Source organism: Vigna unguiculata, chromosome 1 (genome assembly GCF_037176805.1).
Source record: "Vigna unguiculata cultivar grain cowpea cultivar isolate G323 ecotype 2 chromosome 1, ASM3717680v1, whole genome shotgun sequence".
Classification (NCBI taxonomy): domain Eukaryota; kingdom Viridiplantae; phylum Streptophyta; class Magnoliopsida; order Fabales; family Fabaceae; genus Vigna; species Vigna unguiculata.
Genome location: NC_140792.1, coordinates 44,102,757 through 44,129,531, shown reverse-complemented (window position 1 = coordinate 44,129,531; position 26,775 = coordinate 44,102,757). Strand labels below are relative to the sequence as shown.

At 29.4% G+C, this 26,775-nt stretch overlaps 4 protein-coding genes across 6 annotated transcripts; 2 read left to right on the top strand and 2 right to left on the bottom strand.

The window, feature by feature from the left end:
* The first annotated feature begins 6,503 nt into the window (after positions 1-6,503).
* On the top strand, positions 6,504-9,315 carry LOC114163527 (uncharacterized protein OsI_027940). 2 transcript variants are annotated; one of them, XM_028047834.2, is made up of 7 exons: positions 6,504-6,664; positions 7,384-7,570; positions 7,783-7,942; positions 8,038-8,069; positions 8,152-8,199; positions 8,277-8,325; positions 8,999-9,315. In XM_028047834.2, the coding sequence occupies exons 1-7, from the start codon at positions 6,660-6,662 to the stop codon at positions 9,076-9,078; spliced, it is 561 nt and encodes a 186-aa protein (XP_027903635.1). In that variant the 5' UTR covers positions 6,504-6,659; the 3' UTR covers positions 9,079-9,315. The 2 variants fall into 2 exon arrangements, with proteins under 2 accessions (XP_027903635.1, XP_027903638.1); XM_028047837.2 differs by lacking the exon at positions 8,152-8,199.
* A 1,407-nt stretch (positions 9,316-10,722) lies between these two features.
* Positions 10,723-14,980, top strand: LOC114173475 (Transducin/WD40 repeat-like superfamily protein). The gene is made up of 8 exons (XM_028057914.2): positions 10,723-10,924; positions 11,056-11,263; positions 11,365-11,460; positions 11,546-11,620; positions 12,429-12,539; positions 12,931-13,022; positions 13,334-13,418; positions 14,364-14,980. Exons 1-8 carry the CDS (start codon positions 10,794-10,796, stop codon positions 14,724-14,726), a joined length of 1,161 nt encoding a protein of 386 aa, XP_027913715.1. The 5' UTR covers positions 10,723-10,793; the 3' UTR covers positions 14,727-14,980.
* Positions 14,981-15,515: 535 nt separating this feature from the next.
* LOC114176619 (putative U6 snRNA-associated Sm-like protein LSm4) lies at positions 15,516-18,283 on the bottom strand. 2 transcript variants are annotated; one of them, XM_028061725.2, is made up of 7 exons: positions 18,119-18,283; positions 17,871-17,912; positions 17,642-17,740; positions 17,480-17,557; positions 16,703-16,742; positions 16,223-16,390; positions 15,516-15,855 (listed from the first exon to the last, which is right to left on the bottom strand). In XM_028061725.2, the coding sequence occupies exons 1-7, from the start codon at positions 18,119-18,121 to the stop codon at positions 15,839-15,841; spliced, it is 447 nt and encodes a 148-aa protein (XP_027917526.1). In that variant the 5' UTR covers positions 18,122-18,283; the 3' UTR covers positions 15,516-15,838. The 2 variants fall into 2 exon arrangements, with proteins under 2 accessions (XP_027917526.1, XP_027917517.1); XM_028061716.2 differs by lacking the exon at positions 16,703-16,742.
* A 1,544-nt stretch (positions 18,284-19,827) lies between these two features.
* TPK1 (thiamine pyrophosphokinase1) lies at positions 19,828-23,882 on the bottom strand. Its single transcript, XM_028074343.2, has 6 exons — positions 23,397-23,882; positions 23,213-23,309; positions 22,083-22,155; positions 20,927-21,028; positions 20,453-20,702; positions 19,828-20,195 (listed from the first exon to the last, which is right to left on the bottom strand). The coding sequence occupies exons 1-6, from the start codon at positions 23,533-23,535 to the stop codon at positions 20,074-20,076; spliced, it is 783 nt and encodes a 260-aa protein (XP_027930144.1). The 5' UTR covers positions 23,536-23,882; the 3' UTR covers positions 19,828-20,073.
* Between the last annotated feature and the right edge of the window lie 2,893 nt (positions 23,883-26,775).

Below are 26,775 nucleotides of genomic sequence, written 5' to 3'. Positions count from 1 at the left end.
TATTTTTAAAATACCAATTTTACCCTTTTAAAATAATAATTTATTAAATTTTTAAAAATTGAGCATTACTTTTATAAACTTTTTATAAAATCAGATATATCTGTTTTTTCTCTTCTTCTTTATTTATCAATGATTATTCTTTTATTTGTTCTGATATATTTCACTTTATTTTTAATAAATATAATTTTAATATATATATATATATATATATATATATATATATATATATATATATATATATATATATATTAACTTAATAACATTATAATATTATCAACTACTAATATAATATCATACATATATCGCGCCTGTGTTATGTCAGTAAATATAAAAGAAATATTTTGGTCATTAAAAACTTTAATTTTTATATTTATAAAGAAAATTGAAAGGTAAAATAATAAATATAAAAGGAGTATTTCATTTATTAAAAAAGTTAATTTTCATACTTATAAAAAAAGAAAAATATTGAAAGGTAAAATAATAATAAATATGAAAGGAGTATTATGATTATTAAAAAAGGTAATTTTTAAATTTGTAAAAAAATAAAAACATTGAAAGTAAAATAATAAATATAAAGTGTTTGTAAACTTTGTTAGATGCCAACTGTCATATGAAATAACAAAACTTAATTAAGAAAAATATTAAAAGTAAAAGACAACATATACTTTTAATATAATATAATGTTAGGTATCATGAAATTCTTCATTTCAATTATGTTATACTTTAGAAGCTTCGTCAATCATTTGTCAACATATAAAAAAATATAAAAAAATAAAAATAAAATATTACAAGTATAGAAAATCACTTCAAAGTAATTTTAAATTTATGCATAGAAGACAACATATATTTAAATAATTTTAAACTTTGTTTTTTATTCTATTTATAACTAATTATGAATTGTTACATGTATTATGAAATATTGAAACACTGATTTAATGTGCGAATAACATCATGTCCAGTGAGTTATTCATGAAAGATAGTTTAAATAAATAAATAAATAATAAATAGTATATTCTGAATGTTCTTACGATTGATCTAATCATATCTCATCGGTAAAGTATGAAATGCTTAAACCAAGGAAATAGCAAAGTGTGAATCTTGTATATTTTCTCATTTTAATCTTACCATTCTTTTTCTCTTTGGTTAAAATTATTTAGTTTATTAATTTTGATTCACTTTATTATTTTTCTTATTTTAAAGCATGTTAATTTCTGTTTGTTTTTTTTTCTGTTGGTCTCCCAAGTCAACACAATCAAACAAAGTACAGTGCGACCAGTTTCTTCTGCAGTGCTATTTGAAAATAGGTTTCACGGAATTTCTTTAGAATCTGAGCCATTACGTTTTTTCTGTTTCTTCATTCATCACACTTAACAACATATTTGAAAACAAGAAAGAAAAGAAAGTCTGGTAGGACTTTAATTTGTAATTTGATTTTACTGAATATTGAATTTAATTTAACTTTATTAAAGTAGTTTTATGAAGAAGAAAAATTTGGAACCTGCCAACAACAAAGACAAAATAGTTAACCTAACATTGTATTATAAAGAAAGAAAGTGTACTATGCCTATTAAATTACTACCTTTAGAAGTGTGACAAATTATAAAACATACTATAATCTTATTTTAATACAAGTGTGCAATTACGTGCAAATTGTTTCAGTGGGTTTTAACATGTCAAAAATTCTTCACTAATATGAGAAGAAAGGATTGAAAATATATATATATATATATATATATATATATATATATATATATATATATATATATTATGTTTGACTATATTCATTTGACTTTACTCTAATGACAACATAAAATATAATTAAATGTATGGCTGACCATATAAACTAGTTTACAGAGAATTATTTTAAATTCATTGATAGTTTTCTAATGTATTATAAAGGTTGTATTCAAATAACTAAGATTGATTTTAGTTTTTAATATTTCTATTTATATTTAGTTTTGTTGTTTTAATTTGAAAATGTAATTAAATTTATACATCTTATAATTTCAATTATTTTTTAAGGAATGAACTCCAGTTTGTCATAGAGAAAACTGCACTTCCATTGCTCAGGTTCAAGCTTAGTTACTGGTTACCAATCTGTAGTTACTATGTATTTCATTGTATTATGAATCACAAAGCACATACCTAAATGAATTATGCACAGTGTTTAATGGTTAAATAAATTATGAATTGTCTAAAATTCTAAAATAATAACTACATACATGGAATAGTTACATGCTATTGTTCCTATATTTTCTACCAAAATAAAAGGACACGATAGAGAAACATAAAATTGTGAGGCTGAGCGGATTGAAATGATGGATCAAATGTTTAACCTAATCTACATAATTTTCATTAGATTGGTGGGTTGATTTATCAAAAGTTCATTTTCTCATTCTTAATTTATAATAAAACATAATATATAATTGAATTCGTTAACTTTTTGTTAAATCAAAATAATTATAATACAAAAAAATATAGTTATAAATTTTCGATCCTTCCAAACAATTATCATGATATAAAATATAAATTAAGAAAAAAATTCAACATATTTTCATTCAATATTTTTGCAAATATATATCAAAATATTTTATTGATAATACAAATCAATCTACTATCAACCAACTAACAGGCACAACATCCCAAAATTTTCAACCATACTCCTCATGTAAAATACAATTATTTAAGTCATAACCAAGTGTTAAGATCTTCTTGTACTTCAACTTCTCTTACTAGACAACAAATTATTCTAATTATATTCCAAACTCAATCTTATAATTAAATAATTTTTATAATGCAATAGTTATATAATAAGAATACGTGTAATTTTTATCAAAATAAAATAATATATAATCAAAATGACGAAAAAGATAAGTTTTTTTTTATTAAAAAACATATTATAATTATATAATAAAAAGCTTACAAATTGTATAACTATTTCTTTTTAGTTTGGATAATGAACACTAAAAAGTTGGCTGGTTATAAATTATAATATCTATACAGTTATATAAACAAACATTTTATTTTGGTGTATACATCTTTTTTCTATTTTACTTTTTGAATAACTTTTTTTAAACTGAAATAATGTCTTACAAATTCTATCATTTCGTACTTTTAAATTTATCTGTTTTTCATTTGACCTTTTTTTAAACTTTTTTATTTTTTAAATTAAAATAACTATTTGTAATAACAAATTAAATAAAGTCTATCTACATTAAAATTCAGAAAAAAATTTATTTTTATAATAATAATAATAATAACTTTTTTTATTATCATAAAAAAATAACACATATAAAACAAATGTAAAAAATTATAAGAAAATAAATAATTTAATTTAATTTCATCTTTAATCGTTATAAACTACTAATAAAAAAATTATAATTAAAAATTATCTATGAAATGAAAAGAATAACTCTTCTCTATCTGCTTCCAAATAGTTTTGATTTTTTTTTCTCTCACTGTGCGAAAAAATTCCAGTCTTCCCTACCTTCACGAACCATTTGTTTCAAGATAAAACAAGAAGATATAACAAAAGAAAAAAAGAACAGTTTTATATTATTTGTCATAGAAAAATAAAAAAGAAAAAAGAAAGAAAGTGGGGAATCTACTAAAAATGAATAGATATTGATATTTGTTTTGTCATTTAGTTGACTTTGAGTAGGAGAACAAGAAATAACACAAAAAGTTATGAAACTCTCTTAGACACCACCAATGCACTCCAGTTGGTATGAACCAAGAAACCCAAAATCACACCTCTTATATATAGCGGTTATTTGGACAAATATTTTCTTACTTTTGCTGCATATGAATCTAAATTTTTATATAATTTATAATGTATGATCTTTATAATTTATGAATTAAATGATATTTTTTGAACTATTGGTACCTATATTACTAAGTTTAACTTTATTTAATTTTTTTTATATAAAAAAAAACACATTAGCTAGATACCAAACCAAACTTATATTTAATAAAATACAAAACAAACTTCCTTAAAATTTAAAAGAAGTTAAAACATGTTATGAAAAATCTAACTTAATATAGTAATACGAAGAAGAGAATCATATATTTGAATTTTGTTTATTTTATTTTGGTTATAGATTGTTTAATGTTGTTATATAATAAGTAGGGATGATAAAGTGAGTCAGTCTGACCCGTTTTGGCCCGTCTTGCATTTTTGCCTGCAAAGTGTGGGTCGGATTGGTTTATCCCATAGTTTAATATCTGGTTTATCTTTTTGACCCATTTCGTCCCACGGGTTGGCCGACATTTTTTATGAGCAATTTTTTTTTTGTGATGAAAAAAAATAAAAACTTTTTATTTTTTAACAATAATTGATATTCATTTTCTATCAAAATAATTCTAATTAGTTTACCTAATTAAAGACAAAAAACAATAGTAAACATAAACATATTCAAGATACCTTACAAGGTACCTAAAAATGCATAAAAAGATCTTCCATATTCAAGAAATAAAATTATTATTTTATGTAAAATGATTATATATATAATAATAATAATAATAAAAGGAATTTTTAGAAACAACGTGATGAATAATATGAAAAATAAAAAATAATATATTTAATTTTGTAAGTGGGTCAACGGGTCAGCCCTCTCCATCCCACTTTTAGCCCACGCGGGTTGTGGACCTATGCAAGCTATCGGGTTGAACATACCAGTCCGTCCCATATTTTCTTATGCAGGTTTGCAAACCAGCCTACCTAGCCCACTCCGAATTGTCATCCTTAATAATAAGCAGTTGCTAAAGAGTTTTATTATATTTCGATAGGTATAGATTATGTTTTTGTCAAACGGTTAAGTTAGATATATTTACAAAATTTAAAACTCACTTAAAAATATGAAATAGAAGAGATATTTTTTAAGATACAAAATTTAAACGTGATATTAAAATAGTAAAATTTAAACTTAACTTAATATTATAAAAATAATTTAATAAAAAAATGTTTTTTACTCGTATTTATATGTATATTACATTTTGATTTTATTTTTATTTATATTAAATTTTAACAAAGACCATCAAACATAAGTTACGGTGTCGCAACAATTATTTAATATATACCTTGATACATTTATTTTAAAAGTAATGTAATAATATATAATATATGAATATTAAAAATAATAAAATATTTTTAAAAATATAATAAAAATATAATTATTATAGAATAAATTTAAATTAAAATCAAAGTTATCGTTATAAAAAATATAAATTATTATTTTATAAATTATATATTTTATTAGATAAAATATTATAAATATCGAACGTGTATGAATACTCTCATACTTTACCCAAATTAATCATAATCAAATCCAAGAAAATCCAATATATTATATATTAACATCATATCGATTTGATGCAAAATGTATCGTAAGTTATTGGATGTGTACAAACCTGTCTAAAGTGATAATGACAGGTATTCTATGGAAGAAATAAAATAAAATAAATTTAATTTAACTCTCTTTTCTAAGTAACAAAACAAATCAAGACAAACAGATCCAAAAGATATTTTCTTCCAAAATAATATTTTAGTTAATTGAACACAGAAAATTCTGAACTGACCTGTTGTGTCTATACCAAAAGAGAGATGACGCTTTTGATTTGTCTGCATCCTTTTATAGTATCACTTTTAAACTATGTTTATAGTCATAACAAATAAATCAATCAATCTCAAAAGAAACAAACTTTCACCGCTCATCACTTTACCTTCAATTGCTGAATGGAAGAAGTGAGAAATGGGCTGCTTTCACAATTTTTGCCTGCATATATATTCAAAAATTTCAATTTTACTTTTTAGATTAGAGTTCTTATTTGTATTTTGAAATATGTAATTTAAAGATTTTATGAATAATTTAAAATATAAATTTTCTATATTTGAATTATATATTTTAAAATATAAAAATAAAAAATATATTTTAATTACACAGTTTAAAATATATTTTCTAATAAAAAATAGAAGTCACATATATTTATAATTCATGTAATTGGATGCGAAATTTTGTTCAAACTTTAATATATTTTAATTTTAAAATTTTAAAAATAAATAAATATAATTATTTTAATTTGTTAAATATTTTTTATATATTTAATTCAAGTTGATATTTTTCAGGTCAAATATCATTTTAGAACACTGCAAGATAAAAGATTAATGTCGTTGAATTAAAATAATTACATCTATTATTTTTTAAAATATTTGAAATCAAAATATATTAAAATTTAAAAATTAAAAATTTTAATTTTGGTTCAATTTTATAAAATAAAAACATATTTATGAAAATAAAAAATAAAAGAAAAAAAAATATTTTCATAATGTGATAATGGTCCAGAGAGAAAGAACCTTAGAAACGAAGAGGTTATTTGGACTCAGATCCTTATCATGGCAACAGATTGGGCCGAAAGGGAAATTGGGTTGGGCCAAAATGTTAATATGCGATTGCGAGTTTGAGCTTATTCTAGAAACTAAATTGGGATTGAGTGCAGGAAGGTACTAGAAGTCCAGAATGTCGTATAAATACCATTTCTTCAAAAGGAGCAGTTGTAACAGCGTTACTCTGGGGTTTCTATCACTCACTCACCAAAGAAGAAACTAGGGTTTTACAAAATAACCTTTCTCTCTTTTTCTTCACTCCAATCCAATACCAAATATGAGGTACAAACTATTAACCTGCATCTTCCTTTGCTATTTATTCCTTCAGAACTGTTATCATGTTTTGTTTATTTTGACATATTATAAAACTATTTTCATCATTGTCTTGGACTTTGCTTTTTCTTCTATAATTGGGGGTTGTTATCGCTCAAATTGTTTGCTCTTGTTTTGTTTGGTGGAGTTCTTATCGACTTGTGATCCTGGAGAATGGAGAGTTTTTCACATTCTTTAGATTCAACGCAAATACTGTTTTAATTAAAATTATAATAAACCTAATCTATAAGGGGGCATTTTCAAAATCTAGACGCAATTGAAAAGCAGTTTCTAAAAATTGGTGTAGGCATATTTTGTTGCTCAGATTGTATTTGGTTATTCGGGTACGGGTACGGCGATGGGATTATTAGGTTTTGCTTTGGGATTATTAGGTTTTGCTTTGTCTTGTTTATTCTGAAAAAGATTGCATCTTGGCACTCATTTTTCTATCATTTAATGTCTTGTTCTTCATCGTGTCTCTGTGGACGTTTGGTATCTTGCTTGTGACTTCTAAGTTTTCGTCAAAGTGAGTTGTGATTTGTGATTGATCAATTTTTTGTGAAGTCAGTGATGATAATTTTCAGCAGTTCGATTTTTTCCCGTCTAGCATTTATTGCCTTCTAATGCCACATCTGAACCCTATCTAATTGGTCCTCGTTATTTGTTTATAAATGCACCGTATAATGCAGTCGTCATCCTGAGGTTAAGTGGGCTCAGAGAGTTGACAAGGTCTATATCACGGTGCAATTGGCTGATTCAAAAAATGCTAAAGTGGATCTTACTCCTGAAGGCGTTTTTACCTTCTCTGGCAGTGCTGGCACCGCAGACCATCAGTATGAGCTAAAACTGGAGCTCTTTGAGAAGGTTAATGTAGAGGTGAGAAGGCGGTTCTAATTTGTGCTTTACTGCTATAGCATTGGAGCATCTTCAAGAATGTTTATTTCCACCCAAAATGAACAATAACATGTTTCGATAGCTTTATTCCCCAATATGCAATTTAATGGAAGTTGTAATGCTCATACATCTATTCTGTCATCCTCCACTTAAAAATTTGCGGCTTTGTTTCCTTCTCCATTTTCTTCTTTCAGGAGAGCAAAATTAATGTAGGAGTGCGAAGCATATTCTGTGTAGTGCAGAAGGCAGAAGCTGGATGGTGGAAAAGGTTACTGCGTGGAGAAGGCAAGACTCCACATTATGTGAAAGTAGATTGGGATAAATGGGTGGATGAGGATGAAGAAGATGGCAGTGGTATTCATGGCTTGTACTAAGATATTTAATGTTTTGCAGAGCACAGTGTACTTTTATGCATAATCTAATTAATTCTGCTCATTGTTTGTTATTAGGTGAACCGGACTTGGGAGGAATGGATTTCTCGGTATGCAATGTGTTCATTTGATTATTCTCTTCAAAATATTATCCTGATTATATTATTTAATATCCTCACTATTTTTATGCAGAAATTTGGGGGAATGGGTGCTGATGGAATGGGAGGGATGGATTTCTCTGTACGTAATATGTTCAGTTGATTTTCATTTTTTATTGATGTTATTGTATATGTTTTGATTAATTATGAATGGTGCAGAAATTTGGAGGTGATGCAATGGATGATATTGAAGAGAGTGATGATGAAGGTACGTGTGTGTGCTAATTTGTGATTGACATTTTTCGTTTCTACACGTTACTTGGCCATACATTATAAAGCATGCTTAATTTATTCTGTTACAAGGTAATTTAAGCAAGTTGTGCTGACGTCTGAGTTTTTTGCATGTTTAATTACAGTATTGTGTGTGACTATGTAAATGTTTTTTGGTTAACTGTTAGAGGAAATAGTAACACTTGGAAAAACTGAGTGACAGTTTTTGCAACTTAATGTCTTTAAAGGTAGCTGTAGGTTATGTTAAAAATAATATGATGCTTTTAACGATTTTTGTTTCTTTTTATTATATGGCTTTTGGTGGATATGATGTGCATGATGATTTAGTTGGGTGGCTAATTTTACAGTGCAGCATTCTAGAACTGAAGCAGTGAATTGAAGTTGATCGGGATGTGTCAGTGCTTTGTGATTGAAATGTTCAGTTCTGTGGTAGTTTGTTTGTGTTAAGTTATCTTTGTGTTGGTTCTTAAGTAGCTTATAAATTATGGAACTAAGAAATAAAGCTGAGTAATTAGTTGTGATGGAGATTTCTTTTCAATGAGTTAATGCTCGTGAACTTTTTATGCATGTGCATATAGATTTTTGGACCTTGTTTATTCAATGGTTAATTGACATTGTAACTGAAATATATTTGTTTGCTAACTCTACAGAGCAAGAAGTGTCGAAGCCTGTTGAAGCCGATGCTGGCGAGGCATCAAAGGAGACAAAAGAGGCCGCTCCAAGCACATGATGTCGTTGCTGTTCATAACGCTACCTTAGAAGATGCTTTATGAAAATTCTGGAGTGAAAATTTCTTTCTGTACCATTGATTGGTAGTTGTTTTAAGTATTGAGACATTTATGTCTCACCCGTCGTGGCTAAACATTTAGCAAGTATTATTTATCAGAAAAATGCTCCTAGTTGACTTAGGATATTGTATAATTGAGATTTATTTTCATGCATGAATGGCGTATCGGGATTTGCATAATTTTATGTTCGTTTTTTGAATGTGTGGATGTTGATTCCGGCGTGACTGCCAATTTGCTTTCGTACCAAATTATCATTATAAATTATAATATATTGGACTTGTATTTGATAATATCTTAATAAAACTTTGATTTCTAAAACGTTGGCGGCAAGACGATTCGGTTTTAAAATATAGTATGCTCTTCAATTGAAGTGATGGAACTCAATGGACTGATTTAGTCCTTGTTTGGTTACACGGAGGCACTCGTATTAAAATCATAGATTGTTTGGTTGTTTTTTAAAATAGATTTCGAGATGTCAAATTTAGTTAGGAGAGGAATCATCCATTCTAGTTTATGTCTATCAATTTGGGGAGATTTTTTTTATCTCCTCATGGTTGGTTCTGTTGATATTCTCAAGTGTGAGGTTTTCTTTATTGTATTTGGTTATGTTCTAACTGTGATTTTTTTTCTCCTCTAATTTCTTTTCTTAGTTTTAGTTTCTTTAATTTTTACTAATTTAATTTGTTGAAGATTTAACTTCCCGAAAATTTTCTTTAGGAATAAAACGTGTTACATATGAAAAAAGTTTTGATGAAAATTTTAAAGAGGAAGGTTTCCTATGTTGTAAGAAAATTTAGATGGAACTCATTTACAATTTGGTCGATATGAAAATGAAAACATCATCTTTGATCTAGATGATTAATCTTGTTATAAAACCATCATAATATATTTTTATTCTGTTTTTTGTTCGTTAACTATGCAATTTTGCATTTAATATATTTTAGGTGTTTTTTTTTTTTTGTTAATATGATATACTCGAATAACTACTAATATCTTCAATCCAACGTAATTAGTAAAGCAATTGTATATGCTCAAATGCATTATTTATATTGAAGTTTTATATGAAGTTAATTATGTGTTTTTTTATTTTTGTTGATTTAGTAATCACTTGAAAAGTTATTTTTTACAGCAACTTTAAAAGTGAAAATAATAATGTTTTTATGAGAATGATATATAAGTATAAATTATGAAAATGATATATAAGTATAAATGCCTTTTTAATAATTATATACCCAAAATCAGTTTTAAAAACAAGTTTCTAAACAATATTTAATATGAAAATCACCTTTATATTTTATGTCATTCAAATAAAAATTACTTTACTTTTTTTTAAATCACTTTCATTTAAAATTAATTTTACAAATTTACATCAATAATTCTAGTTAGTAACTAAATAGTCTTTTCAAATTATGTATATATCGGATCTATAATCGTAATCAAATTAAAGTATCGGGATTAAAATAATATCACAAAAAGGAAAAAAAAATCCTATATAATATATAATTTAGAAATATGAACGATTATTTTTAATAATTTTTGACTAAATTATTTACTTCAAAAGAACAAATAAATTAGGTGGTGTTCAACCCTAAACCCAGGCCTTTATGAAGAACGCAATATTGTTGATGTACCTCTGCAACTCTGGCGCCCAACTTAAATGGAGAGCAGCGCGGCCATGGATGTTGAGGAGCAACCTTCACCCAAGTCCAACAACGTAAAACGTTTTGGCCTTAAAAACTCTATTCAAACCAACTTCGGCGATGACTATGTTTTTCAAATTGTCCCAAAGTACGTACCTTTTTTTTTTTTCTTCCCCGTTTAAGCTCGGTGAATTCATGCTCAAACTGGATGGAAAATAGTAAAGTTTCCTTCTTAATTCTCAGAAGTGACTTGGGTTCCAATTTTTTTGTTAATTAAAGGGATGATTGGAGTGCAATGGCGGTTTCACTGTCAACAAACGCAGTGAAACTATATTCACCTATGGCGGGTCAATATTTCGGAGAGTGCAAGGGTCACACCGCAACCATCAACCAGATTTTATTTTCGGGTCCTTCACATCACCAAGTTTTGTCTTCGTGTTCTTCTGATGGCACTATTAGAGCTTGGGACACACGCACATTTCAGCAGGTAGATTTTTTTTGTTCCTTTTCTCTTCTTTTATTTTAATTTTTTTATGTGTACAAGTAATGTGATGCTGGAGTGTGCTGGACTGAAATGTCAAATTGTAGGTTTCTTGCATCAATGCGGGTTCTTCGCAGGAAGTTTTCAGCTTCTGTCTTGGAGGAACTAGTGGGAATTTAGTTGCCGCCGGGTGTAAATCGCAGGTTTGCTTTTGATTGTGAATTTTCTGTGATACATGATTTAAACTAGTGTGTTTTTTTCTGTGTTCTAAAGTTTGAGTTTTCTCAGATACTGTTCTGGGATTGGAGAAATATGAAGCAAATTGCATGCCTGGAAGAGTCTCATGTAGATGATGTCACTCAGGTTTGTGCTGTTCAAATTGCTTGAATTACAAGTGTCAAAAATTTATATTTTAATCGGAAACTTGACATAATGGAATTAACTGAAAATTATAATCCTGTGGAAAGAAAGATGTTTTGCTTGGTGATATGCCCTCCCTGAAAAATTTGTTGTGAGAAAGAGAAACGCAACAATTAATTCAATTATTCTAATTCCAATATCTTATAAAAAGAGTAGGGTAATTAAGAATAGCAGCCAAGAAACTTCAAATATTTCTCTATAGGAAAAACTTGAAATCTTTCTAGATTTGAAGAAATTATTGGTGAATGGTCCTTTGTAGATTTATGAAACAGTGTACTTGATTCCTCATTTGCTGGGTTAGACATTGTTAGTCAGGCTAGGTGGAGTTTTTATTTTCATGCAGTAGCCATTTTTATTAGTTCAGCTCGCTTTATGCATTACTTGATTGATTCAGTACAAAATTACTATAAAAGTAAGTAGAAGAATTGGATCTTGCTTCTTAATTTGGTCTTCAGAAGGCTTTCCATGAATAGAAGTCTTCTTGTGAGATGGAATTTATATTGGTAAGATGTAGGCTTCAGATATTTTATATCTTGATGGCTTCTGTTAGTTTCAGCTTGTTATAGAATGAAGCAAGGAAAATAATTGTTATGCAGAACGTTTTTCTCGCAAGATGAAGACAGTACCAATTATTTTCGTTACAAAAAATAAAGCTCTAGCAAGTGCTATGCTAACTTTTATTCTTTTGATAAATAAGATGAAATTGATGTTTTAATGATTCAATTCAGTGTGATACATGGATTTATGCCAGGTTCATTTTGTCCCCAACGAACAAGGAAAGCTTATTTCTGCTTCAGTAGATGGGTTGATCTGCACATTTGATACCACTGGAGATATCAATGATGATGATCATCTAGAATCAGTAAGTCTAGGTTTCAATTCAATTTCCCCAGTTGTTAATTCTTGTAAAGCATTTTGGATTGGATTGTATTTAGGTTTCCTTTCTGCTATTTGGTATTCTATTTCAAGAGAATACCTTTTCCAACTTGTATAGATTGAGCAGACCTACATTTTTTATTTTCTTTTCTTGCAACTTATTTTTCTCTTTTCTGCAAAATTTCTTATCATCCCGCCCTTTAACTGAGTTTTTCCTTATATATGTATCCAGAATTCCAGATAAATACATATATGTTTGTCTTTGTCTTATCCATCTATCCAGATATATATTTAGCAAGAAGTTTTTGAGTCTTTGTATGTTTGAGCTACAATAAGTTTCTTACACAAAATTATAATTTTTTTGTACAACAATGTAGGTGATTAATATGGGGACTTCAATTGCAAAGGTGGGGATTTTTGGAGAGAGTTACCAGAAGCTTTGGTGTTTAACACATATTGAAACCCTAGGGTACAGTGAATCTCCATTACTTGTGTTTTTCTTAAGAAAATCCTATCAGTTATTCATTGCTTACCAATGCTCTATTTCTGCCTGATATGGTTGTATTCTGCACTTTCAATTTTGTTACTGTTACTGAAGAAAGGTAAGTTCATACACAGAATGAGCAATTGTCACAATCACAGAGCAGTAGTGTGCGTTTGGATAGTACTTACAGTGTTTATGCTAATAATTATATTCGTATGCTCATAATGTGTTATATGAATTTTACTTTCCTCATTTAAAAAAGTTTAATTCTAATATTTCTTTCTTCTGTTGCCTAGTATCTGGAACTGGAAAGATGGTACAAATGAAGGAAACTTCTCAGATGCACGTTCTTTAGCTTCTGAAAGTTGGAATTTGGATCATGTGAGTTCCTCCCATACTTGTATAGGAATATGATGGATGAAAACTGAAGTCTTTATATCAAAATAAAAAATGTGATGTGATGTACAAGTATCGTGTATGCATATGATAATATATCATTACTTCACATAGATAGAAACGAAGAAAAGAAAGAAGGGTAGGGCTGGGAACTATTACATATTTGAAAGTGTTATAACTCTCTTAAAGGTCATCATCCTCCCTCACACTTTTCGTTGCCTGCCTTTGCTTCTGCCACTTTTGAGCTATGTGAAGTCTTTTTAATTGAAATGACATCCCTGCTTTTAGGAAAATTTCTGGAGAAGCAAAAGTTTGTGTGTATGTATTTGCATGTCTCTAAATTTCTTGCTGAAGTTAAGGATGCATTACATTAGCTGAGCTGGCTGAATAAATGATCTTCCAAGTTTAAAGTAAAACTTTTATATTGCTCAACATACACATGGTCGGAGATTCAATGTTGACTAGAGATAAAATGAATGTATAATATATAAGCAGTTGCAAACCTTGTCTTATGACCTGGTTTTGTAGGTTTAAAGATGGTATCAAAGTTCACTTTTGGCACGGCTTAAAGTTCATTTTTTAAGATGGTATCAGAGTTATCCAAAGTCTAGTCTAGTAAGATTTGTTATTTGTTAGGTCTATCATGTCAATGTCACTACTATAAGACCGTTATTGGACTATTCATTTTAATATTTAATCCCTCTGAAGATTTATATGTCTCAGCGTGAGATTTTACATTGACTAGAAATAAAACAAATTTAGAATATATATATATATATATATATATATATATATATATATAAGTGAGTACAAATCTTACATTATAAGTCGATTTTGTAGGGTTGAATTAGGTTTAAAGTTTATTTTTTAAAACAAATTTTACATTATGTCAAATAATCCTTAGCCCACAAATTATACTTTCCTTGGCAGGTTGACTATTTCATCGATTGCCACTATTACAGAGAATCTGAAAAACTATGGGTGATTGGTGGCACTAATGCTGGTACTATGGGTTACTTTCCTGTAAATTACAAAGGAGTGGCAACAATTGGAGGTGCAGAAGCAATTCTTGAAGGTGGTCACACAAGTGTTATTAGGAGTGTTTTACCAATGTCAAAAGTTCATTCTAACAGTCCTAGCCATGGCATTTTTGGATGGACTGGTGGGGAAGATGGTAGGCTATGTTGTTGGCTCTCTGATGATTCCTCCGAATCAAATCGATCTTGGATTTCAAGCACATTGATTATGAGGCCAGAAAAAACTCGCAAGAAAAATCGCCATCAACCCTACTAGCAAACAACATTCCATTAACTCTAAATAGTTCGATACTGATGAAGGAGCAATTTTTGTTTTATTCGCCACCAGTTACTTCTATTTGTTGAAAAGCGTTGGATTTTGATAAAAACTATGTATTTGTTGTCAGATATGTCCTCAACTGCATGTAATATTTGTACGTTGCCCTTTTTGTTTTTCCAAAATGCACAAATCACTTTATCCATTTTGTAATCTTGTATCTGTATGGAGTATTATTATTTGATGTTTTTAAAGTTGTTGTTTACTAGATTGCTTTGACCATATTTATTTATTTAGGCATGCAACGACCTCACCAAATTATTATCCTGAGTTGTGTACACAAATGACGTTCACAAACCTTCATAAATTCAAAATAATTCTTGAATAAAATTACGTAAACATTCTGTAAACTCAATTCAACAATATACCTTTCAAAAATCAAAATATTCGAATAAAATTTTCAAACAAAAATTCCGACACAGATTGCAAATTAAATTCTCATTTTTTAATATCAAATTTTAATTTATAACATACTTTTGATGCACACTACTCTTTACAAACTTATAATCTGAACAAAGACAATGTAATCAATCATACAAATGTTTCCCATTGGAAACATTGGCACGCGATCCCTGTAGCAACGGAATTAGCAGTTTTATTTTTTTTCAAAATGCAGAGATGCTGAACAACAGTTATGAGAAACTCGTCAAAATCTAATTCCAGTTGACTCATATAGATAAAAAAAAAAAAAGAGGAATATTCTAATGCTCCAAATAGTAATAATAGTGATTAGGTAGCAAATATTGGCATGAGGAATAATCATTTCGCCATTTACTAAAACATGAGTTCAAGTGAAGACCCCAAAAGTTTTATGTACAATTCTCTTAGTAACATCTCCAAATATACCAAACTCTATTCAACACATTGCTCCATCATTACTCTTGACATTTTTTGATTATAAACACAAGAAAAACATTGGAAGCTAAAATCCAAGAATGCACAAGGAAACACGGGCAGTGAAGTTGCAACCGATACACATTAAAGACGAGCACAAATGCCCTCTGAAAGTAGTCAACTGGTCCATCTGAAGTAGTTTACGCCACCAGTAAAAATCAGCCTCTACCTCGCCCTGTATGCACCAAAAGAAATATACATTGGACAATATTTGATTATGATGATCACAAATCAACACTAATAATTTAAGACTACTAAAGTTACTGCTGGGACCAAATTAACATTTATTAATTAGTGGTATCAAACCACTAAAAAATATGAAGGTACCAATTTCATTGCAGATCAATTTTGGAGTTACCAAAACCTTACTTAACCCAATAACAACACTTTTACACTTCAGAATTTTCATGCTTCATCTAGTTTAGGTGAAAATGAAGAAAAAATAGTATGAAACTCTTTAAATCCTGGCATGGTGAAGTATAGGACAAAATCTACAAATGATTGAAGAAAGGGTGATACGTGCAAAGAGGACTGTGATTTACCTCTGTTTCCACCAGGCTTTCCGCTAGGGCCAGCCTTGCCTCGACCTCCTCCAGCTCCCTTGGTACTACCATCATCAAAACCACGCCCAATTCCTTTTGGTTGGCGTCCACCGGCACCTTCTTCTCTGCCTCTTCCCCTCCCACGCCCCACACCAGGTGGTTTACGATCTGAAAAAGAAGATATTAATCAGAGAATGTCTAGATTTTTCAATAACCAGAAGGCAGTATCAGACGCAGGTATACACAGATAAATTTTATCTAACGGACAAAATTGGGTGTTAACATATTTCTAATTCAAAGGACCTACTAACGATTGAGGAACCTAAATTCTCATGGCCCTACACTATCTATTTACTGAAACTGTCGGTATAAGGTTTGAGGGTCCTCATCATGTCCACTTCAACACAATTTTCAAACTCACATCCACAATTTAATTCTACTTAAACTCACCCACCAACTAGATGCCAAAACAATGCTTACCTGCTCGGGTCTTGGTTTCTTCTTGAACTTTGTCAATAACCTAAAGTAATAACAAAAAATAAAATTTAGAAGAATATATGTATATATCATCACTAAAAAAACTCTTAATTCTATTCACTGAAACGGGCCAAATGCACAATTCTCCCACCACTGCAAGGTTAAAGAGGGATTGAGATGAGTGCAGCTTTTGTCTACAGTCAAAGTTTCAAACTCAGTATTCAGCAATTTGGAACCTTCATCAGCAGGTTCATATTTTATTTCGATGAATCAGAGATAAAACATTTAAAATCTGAACCATCCTATTGTCATCAAACAGTTATAACCAAAATGACTGAGTGAATGAATGCAGATTTGACTGCAATTATTTCAGTTAGCTTAAGCACGCAAGGATCAGGCTTTTTTCTATGACCACCAGATCACAAGGTAACAACTCTACCGTTGTCAAAGCTTCATCTTCTTCTCAACCCATTTTCCAAAAGTTTTTTTTTCACAATTGGACTGTTCGGGATAGCAGGTCTCGGTCTTAAGGTGAGTAGTTGGTTATATTCAAGTCTCAATACCTAGTGAGGCTCATTTAGAATAAGAAACCCTAGTTTTTGTTTCATCTACTTGGTGAGATCCATTATCCCACTACCCCTAATAATAGGGTGGATAATAATTGTTCCCAAGTCTATAAATATGAACACTAAAGGAGGATAACATACATTGAATGTTTCTAGCTTAAGCATCTCCTTAGCTTTTGCTGGAATAATAATAAAGAAAATCTCTGCTACACACCTCATCAGGAACTCGAAGGTACTTTATTGTATTGCCTCGTATGTAGCATTCAGGCATCCTCCAAAATCTATCTCCATCCTACATTGCCAGTTTCAATGAAAATCTATGAACAAACATTTCCACCTAAGTCAAATTACAAGGGATCGACAAAAACAAAATTACTTTAGACGTGCAAATGACTTCTCGGAGATGGATGTTCATCCATGTATCGCAATTAACCAAATGGCCGTTATAAGTCTCTCCATTTTTCAGTTCCACCAACTGTTACACAGTCATAACATCAACATCAACATCATCAAAATAATAGAAATCAAACCAAAACATAATAATCATTATAATGAGGAATCACTTGGTATAAAAAAAAACGGAACATAATGAACAAGTGAGTTACCATTGGGTGGCCTTGGGCAGTTTTGAGAAGGGAGAGAGGAAGCTGCAAGGAGTTTACACAAAATGGGGGGTAAAAAGGTCAAATCATGTACAGTATAATGTAAGGTTAAATAACAGTAACGGTAACCCTAGAGCTTAAAATTATACGACGAGTTGGAGGGAGTTCAATCCTAGTCAAGTTTGTTTACGATTTAAAATGTTAAAGTTAGCGCTTTCAAAGAAATGGGTTGGAGAAAGTGAGGTGCTTACCATGTCGTTGATAAGAACTGCGGTGGATGATTGAAACTGTGCGTTCGAAGAAAAACGAGGGCGGAAGAGAAGAGAGAAGGGAAGGAACACACTCTCTCTCTACAAAACGTGTTCAATCTTTTTCCCAAAATTGGGGAAGATTTATGAAAGTAGATTTGGGTACAAAATAATACTGGCAATTTTTTATTTTAAGTTTATTACTTAATCTATAACTATATAAAGGAGATTATTTTTTTGTCCACATTTCATAATTCCAATTTTACCCTTTACAATTTAATTATTTATTAAATTTTTAAAAATTAACGATTAATTTTACAAGTTTTTATAAAACTATTTACTTATCTGCTTCTTCTCTTTTCTCTTACTATTCATTAACAATTATTTTTCTCATATTTTCTCCATACATTTCACTTTAATTTTTATAAATATATTTTTATTATGTTCATTATAACATTACAATATCATCAATTATAAATATAATTCAAAAAATACGTTCACACAGACGCGATAGTGCCTGTATTTACCCTAGTTTTTATAACTAAGTTATTTTGATTAGAAAATATTATATATTTAATACGAATTTATTCAATGCATATTTAATTTACCTATTATTAAATATATAAGATGAAAAATAATCCTGTGCGTATCAATATTGGGCATATGATATACCTTTTTCTAAAGATTATTTTTTCAAATTTTGAATATGTACTAAAATAAATAATTTTATTTTAAGAAAACATAATTAAGAATTTAACTTTAATACATGACCATTTTCAATATTTTTAATAGAATCAACCATTTAAAAATTACTATATATGTACAATTATAAAATTAAAAATACTAATTTCATGATAACCTCTAATCGGACAACAATAAAAAAATCTTCATAGAAATTCACCGTTTTATTCGTTACTCTGAGAATATTAAGCAACTTAGGAACTCTAGTGCGTAAGAAGTATCATTCAAAATAGGGTTAAGTATGTTTTTAGTCCCTGAACTTTGATCCAAAATTGGAATTGTTTACGCCGTTTGACACATTCTTAACTCAATATTTACTGAGAAATGTATTCAAAACCTAAAAAAAAGTTAACAAAATTGGGTTAAAAGGACTATATTCATTCATTTTTAAAGTTTAGGGACCAAAATTTATCAAAGTTTCGACCAAGAATGAATTCCAATTTTGGATCAAAGTTCAGGGACTAAAAACATACTTAATCCTTCAAAATATTTAAACTAACAAACATTTATCAGGACTGCGGTTTTGTCCAAATCACACGACTAGCATTTTCTTTGATATATTAAAATGTTTAGTCTTTCTTCAAAAGTAAATATTTAGTTAATATTTATTTTTAAAATTGCCACATTTACTTGTGTTTCATGTTTCGTAACAAATAGTCCCTGAACTTTACTCGTCTCACATCTGTGTTCTGATAAATCATTGTACGATCTAGAAATACATACCGAACATTTATTAACTTTTAAAAAAAATAAAAAATAAAGCAACCTAAGAACTCCATTGACACGTAATGATCACAAATCACACATAACTTCTTCTATTAAGCAGTTCAGAGTGCCAATTAAGAGTCTGTTTAAGCATTTGAATAGACCGTAAGCAATAGTATAAACAGTTTTCTCTTTCAATATTTGCCATCTTTTTTCTGCTGTTTCATTTACCGATAATAAATCAACATACAATGTCACCATACAACTGAACCAAGAAATGTAGGTAACCTCTTTGAAAACTGAATTTCCAAGCATAGTTACCAGGAATAGAAGTTCCTACATTAAAGAATAATTCCCTATTTCCCTTTCGTCATCCCGTAATTCATACAGTAAGTTGAAAGAATGAAACATAAAGAAAGGTCAGCTGAAGCTGTGACCTTTAAATAGAATAGGACCCATATTAATACGTATGAAAGATCTGAAAAATCACTGCACTAAGCAACATATAAAACCTAAAGCTTCTTCTTAATAGAAATAGTCCAAAGAAGATCTGAATCAGACTGTACTGTAACAATTTCTCCTTTTACAATGTTCGATGTGCTTATTAAACCTCCAAATCTCATTGCCGTCTCCTCTGAGATAAACAAATTAAAAAGTTCATCATCAGATAACATTTATAAACAATATCAGAATTGGGTGATTGAAAAAGGAAATGGAAGTTGAAAATTTTTATTATAAGAAACATTGATGCCTCCATCAGACTAAAGCATCGTATTCACTCCGTTACCATCCTACTCAAGCAGTAGCTCAGGAAGTACAGTTTCATTACAGACTAACATATTTACAGTAATCACCTAACATTATTATTAAAGAACTAAACGCATTACTTACCGAGGTCCCATTTGAGTCCTGTGGTTGTAGAGCTTCCAGACGGCGTACCAATTGGAATAAGTCCACAATGGGGACCCTCAACAGAAGATTGAATAAAGATTTTATGATACCGATTCTTTGGAAGAAGATTAATGAGACAATCATCAGATAGAAGGATAATCCGTGTGTTGGGAAATCGACACAGAACATTAATATTGCCAATCTCATGGTCGAATCTCCCACCAAGTGCTCCAGCAACAAGAATGCATTGCTGCAATTGCCAAGTTGAGTGAATTTCAGAAGTACAACTAAATACTCATAGCATGATAACAATTCCTTACAGCCAAAATGGAATTAGAGCAGACATGGCCAAGACTTGTTCATTTCAGTTATTCTAAAATTATCTTAGTCCATGAGTTCAATCCCCAGAGCGGCAGGGACCTCTCTCCAAACGAAAATCAGAAAATAGATAATACAACCAAGTATTCAACTCACCTCTGATCCATCAATCTTTGGGGCGAGGTCACGTATGTATGTGACACATTTGTGTAAATCTGTGGTGTCCTGATCATGGGACTCATCAATTATCTTAGTTCCCTGCAGGAAGAAAACTAGCATAAGACCCTTGACATGATTTATACAAGATGTACATATAGCAGTAACATAGGAATAAAAAATGGTACTTCGGTGTGAATAATAAAGTTGCCTTTTCAATTCATTTTCTCTTAGCTTGCACAAGTGCAAGCTTAGTCACAAGAAAAAAAAATTTGGTCCTCGAAGTACCATTTTAACATCCTCCCGTTAGTCGTGCTGTTAATGAAACTATTTTGAAGTCCTTTAAGTGCTGCTAGATTGGACTGTTTAAAACATGTGTAGAACTTGCCCCTTTGTTTCAGACGTGTATCTATTTGATCCCTCTTCTTCAAAAAAACATAAATTTTATCCTTTAGAATTAGAAGCAACATATAACATTAGTGTCCTTAACTTGTAACATTTTGTCTGATGAGAACAAGAAATTGTTTGACTTAGGAATTTATTCTGCATATAACAAGTACATCCATGCTCTCTATAGTTTATTTTCCTATTATCAGTTATTTAACACGAGATACATATCAGTAAATCTCTTGAAACTCAATTGATTCCAGTAATTGTTAAAATGCAAATTTTAGTTGTCGAAGGTCACAATTCGGACTATTGAAAACAAAATAACTGTGTACGACAAAGGGAAGACCCTTGAAATATTGTAGAAAGTAAAGTGAACATGAAAGGTTGATTCTTCAGCAAAATAGTCTATTGTCATTATGATAAATTTTTAACTCTACTTTTATGCGAAATTTTACTCTCACTATACCAGACATTGTCTGCGTTCTGTGATTGGAATTTGAGATGGTAAATTTGGGACTAAGAATTATTGTAACGATTATTTATTCACGTTTAAAACCGTCCAGTCTTATAATTAAGGGACTACGAAACAGTTTCATTACCAGAGTGAACAACAGGATAAATGTCACATAACTTTGGGGACCACTTATTACTTTTTTAATACTTTAAGGACTAAGTAAGAGATAAAATAATAATTCGAGGACCAAATTGATGGCTTACTGCACAAAAAACCATAACCATGTATATTACATGGTAGAGAGGGAAATACCAGTTTTGCATAGAAGTCAAGTACTTCTTTCCGTATTGAATCCATATCTCCTTTAATTGCATCAGGCTTGTACCTGAAACAAACCTAACAAGTTAGTCAAAAGGAAATCTGCAAACATATACCGAAGATGCCAAAACATGCTACCAGAAATTAACAATAGCAAAACACTGACAATAGTACTGAAAACAATAAATGTGACACCGTTTGCAGTCTAACAAAGTCCTCCAACAATTATACTGCATAGACTAGAAATGGAAATGTAGATCGTTTGGAGAGCTTACACCATGACATCAATCCTAGATGCAAAGTGTACAAAGAAGCATTCTATAAGAAAAGTTAGATCATTGGCTACCACTCAGAAGAAGGATGACTTCTCACAAATACCCCATAATAACTCCACCCAGATACCCAGATACGTATAAGTGAAAAGAAAAATAAGGAAATATATCATCTCTAATAAGGTAACATCAAATGCGGTACATGAGAATTCCACGACAAGAAGAAACAAACAAGGCACTGGAAAGCACTATCTGTCACCCAGGACCAGAGGTAAGTAAGAGTGACATAACATTGTTTCTATGGAGCAGATTCGTCATGATCAATCATAATGATGGGAACATGGACTGATTTCTTTAGTACAACAATGGAAAAAAAAGGATTAACAGAATCTAATTGATGTAGCCTGCAGGAACTCAAAATCCTATTTGGCTATTTCCTTTTCTGATCCACTTAGCCTCACTCAAAGCCACTAAGAACTTTAAGAAGCCCAGCCCCACCACAAATACGTAAAATAGAAGTAAAGAAAAAATCACAGCAGCTTGAAACTCTCAAGAAAGACATCGAACTCAAAAATCACAAACGTTAGAAAATTCCCATCATGTAAAAGAAGAAAAAAAAACGTCATTTCCTAACAAGAACCAGCCTTTTGTGAATTTGTAAGGACCACTGAATGAGAGAACTCAAAAGTGATGATAGGAAAGTCAGAACTTTTCATTCAGCAACCCAATTGCGAGACACACGACAACCACAAGCACAAAGTCACGCAAACGGAACTAAGCTAAAGAGAGAAACAAAACCTCAGGAAAAGAAAAAAAAAATCAAAATTTAAAATTTAAATGAAAAATAGGAACCTGGAGCGAACATGGGAAGGTTGTTGATGCGGGAAGAAAAGAGGCATTTCATCATACACCCTATTGGCACCTCCATCGGCGCAAACTCGCACATGAGCTGCACCCATAAATGCATGAATGAACAATCAACAATCAACACATTAAAGAAAGAAAAAGAACGGATGAAAGGGTGCAGGGAGAATACCGTGGTCCCAGAGCAGAGGAGCAAATTTCGGAAGACTCTGATTGAGAATAACGAGAGCGTAGTTGAGAGAAAGAGAACACGCGGCGTTGGGGTTCTCCGGCGAAAGAAGAAAACTCGAACAATGACACATCAAATCCATATTTTTTTTTCACAAGATGCTTCTTTTGGGAGGCGAGATATCTGTTATGCTCCCAAACTTTCCCTGACGCTATATTCCACACTTTAGTATTCTATTTTTTGTTCCAACAACGACGGTGATAATATTATATTAATGCACTTGCTTCTTCTCCCTTTTTTCAATCATTCGCTGCTTTCTGTTCCCATTCAATGTGCTTGCTTGGATCTGATAAAATAAAATCCCAACTGCAACCAAATTCTAATAAACCTCCTCTGCCATATACGCGCGATGAAATTACAGTTACAACCCCAACGATTGGATTTGATTCAATTCAATTTTGGTGTGCAGTGGAAGACGTGGGAACGCGAATACCATACGCGCAACAAGTTCCAGTTTTGTACCACATGCCAATTTTCACCCCTTCATAGTTCCACGTCTTTTCAGTCAAATTTATCAGTTCATATTTTCGGTAATTATTCTGTCAAATTATTTACCTTTTTTATACACATTCTTTCAAAAATTCACCTTAATATCTTGCCCAATCAGTTGCAGATATTTTCTTTTTAACTTTTTTTCCTTTTGTTTAAGACTTAAATATATATTTGCTCTTTGTAATTATTCCGATTACAAAAAATAAAACTATACCGATATTTTTTTATGCACCACCGCTATTTAATAGGTAAAAATTTATTATTATCTTATAAAATTAAAATCAGTTATTTGTTACAAGAAATAAAGTTCAACAACTCAATCAATATTCAAAGTTCATATGGCGAATATTCTTACAAGCATACACTTAAACTCCATTACTCTCTTAATTCGTACTTTAATATGCACTTTTATTGACGTGGTCGACTTGTACTAAAAGAGATCGATACATCACTGATCTTTATAATTGAATGAAAAATGTTAAAATTTAGTTTAGGTTTTAGTTTTTAAAATTGTTATTTTTAAGATATTATAAATCAATTCATTTTCTATAATAAGTTTATTGAAATTAAATAAGATTTTCTCTTGTGGAAAATTCTGCGTAAAAATTCAAGCAAGTCAATTTTTAAAAAGCTATTTTATGGAGGCCGCCTTTTTATTTACGTTGACCCTCATTTGTTCAAAAAAAAAAAAAAAGAAAAGTGTTATTTTCATCTAAATGATTTTTTATGTGCACAGCATCTAGATTCTTCAGTCCAATGGTAAAAAAAAAAAGATAACGTAATTTCTACGAAATTCTAAAAAAGGGAGAATAAAGACAAAACCTTTCTGTAAATTAATAGTAGAGTATTGTGTTAGATTCGAGAATAATAGGTTGGGCAATAAATAAATGTTAACACACAAGCATTTCTTTTGCTTGATTTTGAAGATACCATTATTCTTCTCCATCATCGTGGTCATTTCACTGAAAGAGTTTCTGTGATAGGATGAAAAAACAATATATATATATATATATATATATATATATATATATATATATATATTTAAAAAACAAGATGCATGTATTCATAATTGTTTTTATCGTACTTAAAATTAAAATTATGGTTACAACACTAAAAGTTCATAAAATCATAAATCTTAGGTAGAGATAACATCAGACAAGAATAATGGAACAGTTTTAATATTTCACCTCCTTTCCTGGAAAGTAAAAATTTATTATCATCTTAGTATAGATTTTCTTTTCCATTCACATATGTATATTCTCGCACCTGTTTTTCTAATTTTTAATATTAATTATTAATTTTTTATAAATAATTAAAGGTAGATAAAATAAATAATTATTAAATATTTAATATTAAAATACTATATTGTCGTTTATTCAATTTCCAATATTTAAAAAAAAAAACTAAAGTCACATAAATTTCAAATTAAAATACTAACTAACAATTAAATAAAAGGCAAAATAACATACTGCATTCTATAAATTATTATATTATATTGAATAAAACATTTTTATATAATTATAGTAATAAAATTACACTTATGAAAATAATTTAAAAAATTAAAATAATTATCTAAAAAATATTTAAACAAATATGTATGATAATATTAAATAATAAATAAAATATTTAAAAATATCAAATGTGTACTATACAATTTACGTCGGATTAAATCACATGAAAAATATATAATTAAATATATAATAATTTTTCAGATATCAAAATAATCAAATTATTGAAAGATAATTACAATTTTTTAACAAGACAAACAATTTTCAAATGAAACAAATAATAAAGATTAAAAAGGATAAATAAGACACTTTTTATTATTATTATTATTAGAAAGTAAACAAAGAGCTAATATAGTTGTATACTCGAACTTGAGACTCAAATATTTCTATTCATGTTAAAAGAATAACAACAAAAAAATAATAATAAAAATATAAAAAAATGATTAATTATGATTGTGATAAGAGAAAAGATACGATATGAATAATTTTTGTAAGTATAAAATAAGTCAAATAATTGAAAGATAGGAGAGAAAATATGTAACCAAAGAAAAAAAAAGTTATAAAACTAAAAAATTATGGGAATATTACCTCTCTAATTATTATATGTAAGTTTTAGGTTACCTAAAAAACATTTTTCAGTAATATAAACAGAAAAAGAGAAGGACAAAGATGAATATTAAACCGAGAACGAGGTTGAAGACGAAACGAAAAGATGTATACATATTTATCAAAATCTTAATGTTTCAATTAAAAAATAGTAAGATATTATCAAAATTTATACATTTACCAATTTAATACAAAAGGATTTCATCAAAAGTAGAATAAATTCAGAGTGCCGGAAGACCAAATTATTTGTCATCATCAATCGGAAATGTTAATATTTTAATTAAGTTGAAATTTTATTTTAATTAAAGTAATTAGACGTTGTTCGGTTGTAAAACTAAACATGAATATAATGGTCTTAATTTTATTTTAGGTGATGTTATTATGACTAACAACACACATCACAAAGAAATATTTTAATTACATCATTAGATCCGCGTAATGAAAATTTTTCAAAAATAATTATTTACATAATTTATAATTTTATTCGATAATTATTTTTTTTTACCGCGTCACACTCATGACGAGTTAAATATTAATTTTAACTATAATCATCGTCTTTAAAACAATAATAAAGTTGTTGTCTTAGGTTTCGATTTATTTAAGACCCATTGACCACCAATTATTCAACAATTGTGAAATCCAATTCACGAAATTGTCCCAGCGAGAAAAATAGTCACAGTTTTTCTTTTCTATAGTTATTTAATCATAGAAATATT